Below are 10583 nucleotides of genomic sequence, written 5' to 3'. Positions count from 1 at the left end.
CAGGATAGAGCAGAGGTTGTCAGCGGGGAGTCGGGATGATTCAATTGCGCAATTTGTTCCAATCGAGAGAGGAGTGTGGCCCCCAGGGGTCTGGGAGCCCTGCTCTAACCCCCACTGTCCGGCCGTCTGTGCTGCTCACATTGTCACCCGAGCTCCACGCTTTTGTTCAAAGAAGCCGAACTAATGTTTCAGGACAAAGTGGCGAGGATGGAGCGGGGGGGGGGGGAAGAGGGTGACTTCTTTTGCCGCGTTTGCCTACAAATGCCCAGTCGCTCCATTTCACAGTGAAAATCCCGCGAGGCGCTTTGAGACGTCTTTCCGACGTGGTGAGGCGCTGCACCAAATGCAAGGATTATTGTCGTTGCGATCTTCCTTCTCTTGGAGAAGGGGGTCTGACCGATTTCCCTTATTCAAAGGGTCGACGGACTGACTCGTCCTCCCGCGCGATTTGTGGCCGAGGATTCCACGTTCTCGTCAAACTCCACGTTGAGAATTTATCCCCTCTCCTCTCCTTCCCCCCACCTGCCCAACCCCACCTCACCCTTTAATTCTTTTGTGACCGTGTGGAATAATACCCACGGCTGGCTGGCTGGCTGGCAGGGCTTTGAGTAACTGAATTATCCAGCTCTCGCAGCCAGTGGTGAAATGCTGCCAAATTTAATTAGTTCAGAACAGACGGCTATTCAATAAACCCTTCGCACATGTCACAGTGTCAGCCCAGACCCATTTGTGTTGCAAACCTGATCTAACATCGATTAGCCGGCTCAGAGGTCAGAGCGCGGAGCTGACACCTCTCCCCACGTACTACCCGACCGTAAAGCGCTCCGAGACGCTATCCCGCTATTTAAATGCAAGTTGCTCTTGCTGTGTGAACCCTCGTCGCAGAGAAGGCGTTGTCTCTTTCAACTGAATTAATACTTAAAAATGAAGCGTCCATCGACATTTAATCTTTTCTTTTATCTCTCGACCGGCGAAAGAAAGAACCGGCTTCGAGTTTCTTTCCTCTCCGCCACGGTTGAAAGGAGGAGAGGAGGGGATGGGGTGGGGGAAACAGAGAGAGAGAGAGAGAGAGAGAAAGGCTCATCTCTGTGTGCCTCTGGGGTTTCTGAATTCACTCACGTTTCAGCCTGAGCGTTGTGTGAGTGTGTAGTGTGTGTGGTGTGTGTGTTTGAGTGTATCTGTATTATTTTCCTCCGTCCTTTGTGCAGGTTCTCACGCATCACTGGATGGCAGTGAAGAGGACCAGGGATTTGACCAAGTTACCATGGCGGCGAGTGACAGCATCTACCAATAAGAAAAAGTCTTTTGCCCGGGAGGAGTAGCTGACAAAAGAGCGTTGCCCTAAATAAAGATCCGTCGATCCACATCCTACTCCGAGTGAGTTTGTAGCCATCGCCGGACGCCAAACCCTTCTGCGGTGAGAAATCCAGAGGAAAATGAAGAGTTTGATTCTCTTCGCTACCTTGGCTTTGCAGAGCGCTGTGGCCGAAGGAGGTAGGAGCAATCTGTTGTCTTTGCGATCCCCCCCACTCCCCCTCACCTCCTCTCCCCTTCCCTCCACGCGGCAATTCTGTTTTTGTTCCCTTTGGTACAGGGAAGAGGGAGTCGTGTGTACGAAAAAACACTGCCCTGCTTTGTCAATGGAAAAAGATTCCACGTGATACGTTAAAGGAATGGAATATGAATTGAGAACCTCTAGCTTGCTTGACTATGTTGCCTCTTTGCCCCCACCACCGCCCCCCCCCCCCCAACCCCCTCTCTCCTTATCCCCCTCCCCACCCACCTCCGCCCCATCGAAAAATGTTACATGTTTTTGCAAGTGCAAAACTTCGCATGGGTTCAAACACTGGAAGTGATGGGGTTTTATGTTAGCTTATTTTGTGCATTTAGCTGCCTGTCTATTGTCTATTTTCGACATATTTGAGACATAAAGCTTCTGCACTCTAATTACGATGATTAACTGGGGAAAGTTTTGCGAAGCTGAGGTTTTAAAGCGATGCGACGCTGTCTTACTCACTCAGTACAGGTTTAGCAGCTCTTTCAGCATTAATGGGAATTATTAATTAATAATCATTATATATGTAATAATAATAATACTTGCGTTTGATATAGCACCTTATCACGTCTTCGAGACGTCTTGAAGCGGTTCACAGGATACACTGTAAAGCGTAGAGACTCTATATTTTGTGGGTGAATCATTCATTCGTAAAAATGTGTTAATAATTTAGTATTAGCACCGTATTAATTCAAAGACTGTATCAGTCTACATAATTGATGCTCTGGTGCATTTAATCCACTCACAGCTGCTAACCCTCCCTTGTCAGCGAGCTGGGCACTGGGGCAAGTTAAAAGAACGATGCACCCCACTGTCTAAATGGTTCTTTATTCGCTTTTGGCAGCTCCGACAGTGAAGTTTGCAACACTCTCAGCTTCCACTGGTGATATTCGTTGAATATTCTGGGTTTGTTACACTGTGATGAAAGAGAGATCTGCTTATGCTGCTTTAATGGTGCGCAGAAGGGGAAGGGGGTGGGGGAGTGTGGGGGGTGCGGGGTGTGGGGGGTGGGTGTGGGGAGGGGGTGGGCGACTGAGGTGCCAGTGCCAAACCGAATTTCAAGCTTTCCGGCACTTTTCACTGTTACCTCCTGGCGCTCTCGGTAATGTGACCTTTCGCCGTTGCCAACCAACCCTTTTACTTTCGCGATCACCTCTGCTGAAGGGGAGTGTCTGGGGGGGAGTGGGGGGGGTGGGGTGGTGGGGGAGTGTGGGGTGAGTTAGAGGGAGGTGGGAATGGAACGGCGACAGGAGACGCATCCAATAACAGGTAACATCGTTCCTGGTCCTTTCCTGGTTGTGGAATTTTTGAAGCTTCGATCGCAAAAAATAAATTGCTCACGTAAGGACATCAAGGGATGGAGAGCAAAGGCGGTTAAATGGAGTTGAGGTACAGATCGGCCGTGATCTAATAGAATGGCTGACTGGGCTCCTGCTCCTATGTCTGTAAGCACCGGGGAGGGATCTGAGATCAAAGCACTGTTTCCGCGATGGAGCAGGACAGTTGGCCATTTGGAGGGACGTCTGAAGTCCTGGTCCCTGTTGGCCAAAGTTTGGTTTCTGATCTAGGGTAACAGTGAAGCATCAGTATCCCACATCAGCCTCCGGTGCTAGGAGTTTGAGGGCATCACTAGTCGGGTCTAAAGAATAGGAAATGTTCTGGTGCCTCATCCATTCAGTCGTTATGCTGCTCGATGACTCTCCGACGAAGATTACATCAAAGTTGGTGAAGGCCATGCCTATTAAAATGGGGGAGGAGAGTCAATTGCCGTCATGGTCGCCTATAGAGGTCCATAGGAGCAGGTGAGCATCTCCAATCTGGGAATTATTGCAGAGTTCACATCCTGTTAATTGCCAGGGATGCATCCGTGGGTTTTGCTCCCGTATTTCATACTTTGTGTTGCTGAGGAGAGGTTCTGTTTATTTACCTGAATCTACCTCAGAGAGATGGATCAATGTGGTTAGGGCAAAAACAGGCCCCAGAGATGCAGCAAAGGTATGGAGAGCTAAGGTAGAGGAGCAGGAGGGGAGGGGGGGGAGCTGTTTTGGGGACAAGTTGATGAGGTCAGCTCGTGTAATGTGCTGGACAAGGAAGTGGAGTTCATTGAGGAACAAGGAAACGGTCGAGATGAGAAGGTTAAGGAGAAGCGTCCACCCAAACTCAACATCGCCCAGGCTTGATTTTGGGAGAAGACTACCCAGACGAAAAATGTCGCCCGTGAGGTATCAGATGGATCGGGAGGAAGGAGCGTTGGATGGGTGTCATTGATGATGTCAGGTGCATAATCGGGGCTAATCCACTGATGAGGATCTCACATGGAAACCAGGAGCTCTGTCCACTGCAGAGGCCACTTTTCAATTAGAACTAAGGCCTTCAGAGAGAAATCTTACAAGGGTAAGTCTGGTTTTATTATTGGACGCTACCTTCAGCTTCACACATTTGCCCAGCGGGATGGGCCTGAGCCATACAAGAGTGCATTATCTTTGCTGATAGCCCGACCAAATTCATGGAAATCTACAAAAAAAAACTTTAATTCAAGTCATCCAAGCAAGCTCCACCCACTTACAACATAAGGTAGCCAGGGGGCAGTGGCTTAAAAGGTACTTTGGGTTTTACAGCTGTAACGTTCTGTCCTCAGATCAAGCCACGTTCTTTTTTGTAAGTCTTTTTGGAAGTATTGCCCTCGGTCCATCTTCTGCAGTCTCCTTTATGTTTCCCCTAGGTCTCAGCAAGTCACTAGGAAGATTCAGCCCAGACACCCATGCGAAGGTTCTCACTCAGTCAGACAACTCAGGTCTTCTGACTACACGGGAAGACACGACAAAATGGGCCCCAGTGACTGCGGACAGGAACACGGGAGCGGGAGAGGATGAAGACCAGGGTAATGCTTCCAGTAATTGTTACCCGGACGGAAGCCTGTTTCCTGACATCAGCAAAGTGTAAGGTGGCAGGCAGCAAATCCCATCCCTCGGCTAGTCCCTGGAACGTCGCAAAATAGGGATGACTAAAGGGGATGCAGAAGCCCTTAGTCAACAGGATAGTAATAACGATAATAATCCTTGCATTTGACACAGCGCCTTATCGTGTCCTTGAGAAGTCTCAGGATACACTGTAAAAGTGGTTTGGTTGTATATTTTGTGGGCGAAACCCAGCACCCAGTTTGTACACAGCAATGTCCCACAAACAGCCACAAAGTGAGTCACCAAATTTTATTTGGGGGATTGTTGGCCAGGAAACCGGGAGAGAAACTCTCTTTTCAATTTGCGCCACGGAATCTTTCGCATCCACCTGAACAATCAGATGAGACCTCGGTTAACATCTCATCCGAAGGATGGCACCTCCGACAATGCAACCACCCCCCACCCCCCCAGCGCTGCATTGGAATGTCAGCTTAGACTGTGTGATTCCAAGTCCCAATGTGAACCCAGAACCTTCTGACTCAGAGTGGAAAGTGCTCTAAGTCAGAACACTCTCCGCTTTGCCAGGCTGACACATGGTAAACCTTGCAGTCGGATAGATAGCCTGACCTCCCACGTCTCGTTAGTAGATATCGCTGGCAGCAGAGAAGCTTCTTGCATGTATCACTGGGCTCTGTCAAAACCTCTCAGGTCAGAGCTTCCAAACTGTCAAAGCCAGAGGTAGTCAAGCCTGCCACATGTAGACCCATCTTGTTCAACCTTATACACTAGCTGTAGTTTCTGAATAAAATAATTGTTACAATCCTTTTGTTTTGTGTTTTTTTCCCCCCCACCCCTTAAAATGGTTGCACCTAGGAATGCAGGACATATATTCACTGAGTTGTATATGACCACAACGGTTGGTCAGTTTAATAGTTATTATATCGCGGTTATCAGATTGGAAATGGTGTGTGTCTGGGGTGGGGTGGGGGGGGGGAGGAGAGAGAATAACAGGTTGAAGGGGAGTGGACCTCTGGATAGAAATGCCAAAGGTAAGTTTGTATAATGTATCTTGCGCGAGGGGCGCTACATAAATGAAAGTTGTCGTTGTTGAACAATATGTTAGGATGCACCGAGATGGTAGAACAAGAGGACGCAGGTTTATGGTTGCAAAGGGCAATTGAGAATAGACCCCGGGAAGTGTTTCTTTGCCCGGGAGGACTAACGACTGGTAACAAGTAACCTGGTCAGGTGGTTGAGGCCAGGACACTGGAATTCACTTAAAGAACAGTTTGATAAGGTGGCTTTGCATGGGGGGATGAGACCAAATGGGTCAAAGGGTCTTCTTCATCGGAACCAATCTCGTGACTGCTTCAAACGCTTAAGATGTTCCCTTTCAACCAGTTTTCAGTTGAGGTATCATCAATGTTCATTTTAGGAGCAGCGTAAACTCTGAGGCTGAGCCAAAGGTGGCAATTGTTGTTGAGTGAGGCTGGAACAATGGGATCGTTCCTTAAGGAAATGGACACAGGCACGTGAGCAGTGAGAGAGAGAGAAAAAAACATTACGGGGGCAAAACATGTAGGGACAGAGCTGGAAAGTGGAATTAATTTTTTTTAATGAGTGATTTAGAAAAAGAGCAACAGCAGCAACACAATGGCTGAATAGCTCCCTCCCTCCAAATGTGTGGATAATTACTATGTCTGGTCTCTTCGGGGCTGAATTGACTCCAGGGTGACATGTCTGGCAATGGAATCCCCATATGGCATGTAACGTGGCAACATGTTTGCGAGTGGGTGAAGACTCGTGGAGTATAAAGAGCGAATGGCTTGTTGCAGTGCGGTACAGTGCTGTATGAATCTATGTAGTGAGTATTTTTCTGTAGGCAAACTTGGTAGCCAGCGGGCCGGGGCTCACCAGGTTCCACGTGAGGCCGTGAGGTGAAGTGACCAACTCATCTGGAGGATCGGTGCCAGTGAAAGTTGGGGTGGTTGGGATTTCACAGCTATTGCTGACTTCAAGTCAATTTGGGGTTAAGTTATGTCTGGTGGAAACTGATTAACATCCTCCCAAATGCCTTTCACTGAATCCCCTCCAGAGCCATTGAGCTTAGCTGGAGCTCAGGCCTGGAGCTGAACCAAGTTCCCAATGAAAGGACCACTGTAAGCTCGAACATATGCTGTGCCATGTTGCTGCCCTTCACTTTAGGGATGTCCTCCCGACGCGAAAGGCACTATACAAATGTCATTTGATGTCGTCGTTGTCGACCCGAAGCTCTTAGCACAGAACCACAGCTCTTAAAAATGAATTTCGTTATCATCCAAGAGCTTAACATATCTTAATTTCATCCAGTACAGCTACCGGTTGTGACAGTAACCCATGATAATGGTAATAATAATAATAATAATAATAATCCTCGCTAAATCCTTTGATTTAGCGCTTTTCGCGCAGGAAGGACGTCTCAAAACGCTTCACAGGATTTAATATCCCCTCAAAACAGGGGTGACGTGAATGACCGATTTTATCTGTTGGCCCGAAGAGAGAGAAGCTCCATTTGCTTTTTTCAAGTAGCGTCATGGTACCTTTGAAGTCCACCCGACCAGGCAGGCAGGACGCATTTGAAGGCTGGCTGAGTTACTGATTAGCAAAGGGGTTTACGCTTGTTGACTCCAACGGCGAAGAGTAAATAGAGATCTGCAGTTCAGATCACTGAAGTTTAATAATCCTGCTCTCCACAAAAACATTCGCGTAACACTCGCGCCAATGGAATTGATATTTTCTTTGTCATCGTTCATGACTGAGGCACCTTCTCCCTACTGCCAGACGAGGGAGCAGTAGTTTGCACTCCCAGCATCTGACAGATGTGTTTGAACGTCGAATAATCCTTCAAATAATCCTTGCGTTTTAATCCCTGACAGAATGAATCTGGAGCATCTAAAATCTTGATTTATAAATAGCAATAATCCTTGCGTTTGACACAGCGCCTTGTCACGTCGTTGAGGAGCCTCAAAGCGCTTCACAGAATATCCTGTAAGGTGTAGTGACTGCGTATTTTGCGGGCGAAACGTGGCAGCCAATTGCGCACGGCAGTGTTAAATAATCTCGGTTTATTATATTGATAGAAATGTTTCTTGACTTGTGCCATAAATTATTTTCAACACTTCGTTAGATTTGGCAATAATATCCGTTTGCACCGGTTCCTTTTTTGCCACCTGGAGTCTTACAGCGTAAGCGTTTTAAAGTTCATTAAAGTGTGCGACAGCTCAACAACAAAAGTGGCGTAGTTTTAATTCCTTGCTGGTCTGGTTAGTACAAGACATCTTTCTGCAAATGAGATAGATTCCTGTTAGGATATTAAGATTTTTTTGCTTCACGCTGGTTATATCGATCCAATTTTGTGTATCTTATTTGTGTGTGTAAAGGAAGTAACAGTTGTAAGATTTTAGACTCCGAATATACTTTCTTAACGATCTCCCTAACCCACCCCCCCTGTCCTCTCCTTCCCTTCCCCCTCGTTGGTTGTGTTTTTTTTGTGTTGTTGTTGCATTTGGAAAGTGAAAATTGAATGGTTTTATATCTATTTTTTTTTTAAAAAAAGACCATTTGCATTATAATAACAATAATAATCCTTGCATTTGATGCAGCGCCTTATCGCATCTTCGAGACGTCTCAAAGCGCTTCACAGAATATACTGTAAAGTGTAGTGACTGTAGGTTGTTGCGTTTTCTTCTTTTCCCACACAGCCCAGAAGCTGGAGTTAAATGGCGAGGGTTCTCTTTGGACCATAAAACACTCGGCCACCCTGATCGACCACCTCCAGGACCTGCTGCGTGACTCCAACACCAGCGATATCACCCTCAAAGTCCACACAGTTCACTCGGACGAGGTGAAGGTCTTCCACACCCACTACCTGCTCCTCACCCTCCAGAGTGAGGTCTTCGAGAACCTGCTACACAATCAGAGCGTGGCCACCCTCGTGTTGCGGGAGACGGCGGAATGCGCTGCCCTCTTCGAGAAGTTCATCAGGTAAATTGAAATTCCTGTTACCTAAAGTTCCGCTCCCCCTTCCCCTCCACACTCTGTCCGCTCCAATCCTACTCCCCCTTCTCGCAACAACTTCACTGGTGGGAGGGGGGGGGGGCGTTGGGGAGGTGGTCAGCCGGGTGGGTGTCTGACACATGCTGGAACCCATCACCGTGCTTTAAGAGTTAACCAAACTGAGAATTCCATGCATCCCACCTCCACATGGAAATTCCGGAGAGAGATTTCGGTGGTCGGTGAATGTTTAGGCATAGGCCGAAGAGGTGGGCTTTAAGGTGGGATTTGAAGATGGCCGGGGGTGGGTGGTGCGGGGGCCAGGCGGAGGGATAGAGCCAAGGAGTTCCAAAGTCTTAACAACTCAAAGGGAATATTTTACTCGTCTCCAGGTATCTGTACTGCGGCGAGATCACCATCATGTTGGATCAGGCCGTGCCCCTACACAAGCTGGCCACCAAGTACCATGTGACTGCCCTGGAGCATGGTATCATGGATTACATGAGCCAGCACTTGGCCAGCGACTTGCCCCAAGGGCATGTGGTGGGCTGGTATCACTACGCGTTCAGGGCGGGCAACCAGGAGCTCCAGGAGAGGTGCAAGAGGTTCCTGGCTTGGAACCTGTCGCCCTTGGTGCACAGCGGAGAGTGGCAATCCATCAGCCAAGACCTGCTGCTGTCCTTGCTCCAGCGCTCTGACCTGGTGGTGGAGAACGAGCTGGAGATTTACTCGGCCGTGGAGGAGTGGCTGGCCAGGAACCGGCCCGAGACGGCGGTGTCGGACAGCGTGCTGAGGTCCATCCGCTACGCCATGATCGCCCCCCAGCACCTCTTCCACATCCAGAAGGAGTCGCCCCTCATGAGCGAGCATTACGTCTCGGTGCAGGATCTCTTCTTCCTGGCGTTCCAGTTCCACTCCACCACGCCGCTGCAGTTCGCCAAGTACTTCGACGTCAACTGCAGCCTGTTCGTGCCGAGGAACTACCTCTCGGGGTCCTGGGGCTCCCAGTGGGTGATCAACAACCCTGCCCGGGACGACCGCAGCAGTAACTTCCAAACCCAACTGGGGCCCAGCAATTACGACACGAGCAAAAAGGTCACCTGGAACGTCCTCTTCTCCCCAAGGTGGCTGCCCATCAGCCTGAGGTCCTCCTACGCCGACCACGGGGCAATCCAGGCCCTGAAACCCGAGGACGTCCGGCCCAGGATCATCGTCACTCCGGCCACCAACAGTGCGGACTTCGCCGGGGTCAGCTTTCAGAAGACGGTGCTTGTGAGGGCGAGGCAGGACGGCAGGACGTACGTCAAGCACATCTACGACTTCCACCAAAGCACGGAGGAGACGGGGGACTTCCTGCTGCGGGCCGACCTCCAGAAACGCACCTCGGATTACCTGATCGACAACTCCTTGCACCTGCATGTCATCGTCAAGCCAATTTACCAGCCGCTGATCAAAGTGAGGAAGTGATACTGTTTCCCCCCCAACCTGCTGCAGGTATTGCCTGCACCCACCCTAGTCAGTCCATGCCCAATGTATGTTGTGAAGGCAGTTTAAACTCGTCCTACTGAAATGCCTCCTTCAAGTCACCTCCCCATCTCTCCCCCGCCCCCCCCCCACTTCCCGAAATATATACAGGCCCCCGCCTCCTGGTCTTGACTCCCATTATATGAAAAAAAACTATTAACCAATCTGTATGTGTGTAACGTTGATCCTGAACTACTGAGCCTTCACCCCAAGTGAACAACACGTTCGTTGCGTTGATTAGCACAAGAATCGCGATAGAAACCCCGTAACCCTCACCCCGGTGTGTCTACCGGACCCAACTACCAGTTAAGTAGCGTCCAGCCCCTTACCGCTAGTTGCGGTTGCCCGTCAAAAATAACTTGCATCCCTAACTCCCTAAACCTCGATTTATTTGGGAAAAGTCACAATACCAGAGCTTATTCCATCCCCCGCTTTTGGCTCGCAGCAAAAGAGACACTTTTGGACTAAAAGGACCATTTTTATTTTGAGACGTCTTCACTCCAGCTCAGTGGGTTTACCCGTGCAGATGATTTGGAGACGGCCATTGAGTCGTGCAAATTGCATGCTTATTA

The 10583-nt window shown here is 49.2% G+C and overlaps 1 protein-coding gene across 1 annotated transcript; it reads left to right on the top strand.

Annotated features, from left to right (window-relative positions):
- The first annotated feature begins 1324 nt into the window (after positions 1 to 1324).
- Positions 1325 to 10096, top strand: LOC103175564 (BTB/POZ domain-containing protein 17). Its single transcript, XM_007888662.2, has 3 exons — positions 1325 to 1494; positions 8196 to 8478; positions 8880 to 10096. Exons 1-3 carry the CDS (start codon positions 1437 to 1439, stop codon positions 9952 to 9954), a joined length of 1416 nt encoding a protein of 471 aa, XP_007886853.1. The 5' UTR covers positions 1325 to 1436; the 3' UTR covers positions 9955 to 10096.
- Positions 10097 to 10583: the final 487 nt, after the last annotated feature.

Source organism: Callorhinchus milii, unplaced genomic scaffold (assembly GCF_018977255.1).
Source record: "Callorhinchus milii isolate IMCB2004 unplaced genomic scaffold, IMCB_Cmil_1.0 Scaffold20, whole genome shotgun sequence".
Classification (NCBI taxonomy): Eukaryota; Metazoa; Chordata; class Chondrichthyes; order Chimaeriformes; family Callorhinchidae; genus Callorhinchus; species Callorhinchus milii.
Note: the sequence above shows the minus strand (reverse complement) of the source record. Positions and strands in the feature narration are given on the sequence as shown.

Bases quoted from the DNA above. Each gene is read 5' to 3' on its own strand.
- LOC103175564 (XM_007888662.2), top strand. From the start codon at position 1,437: ATGAAGAGTTTGATTCTCTTCGCTACCTTGGCTTTGCAGAGCGCTGTG. The intron at 1,495-8,195 runs GTAGGAGCAATC...TTTCCCACACAG, and splicing joins GAGCGCTGTGGCCGAAGGAG to CCCAGAAGCTGGAGTTAAAT. The intron at 8,479-8,879 runs GTAAATTGAAAT...ACTCGTCTCCAG, and splicing joins CTCTTCGAGAAGTTCATCAG to GTATCTGTACTGCGGCGAGA.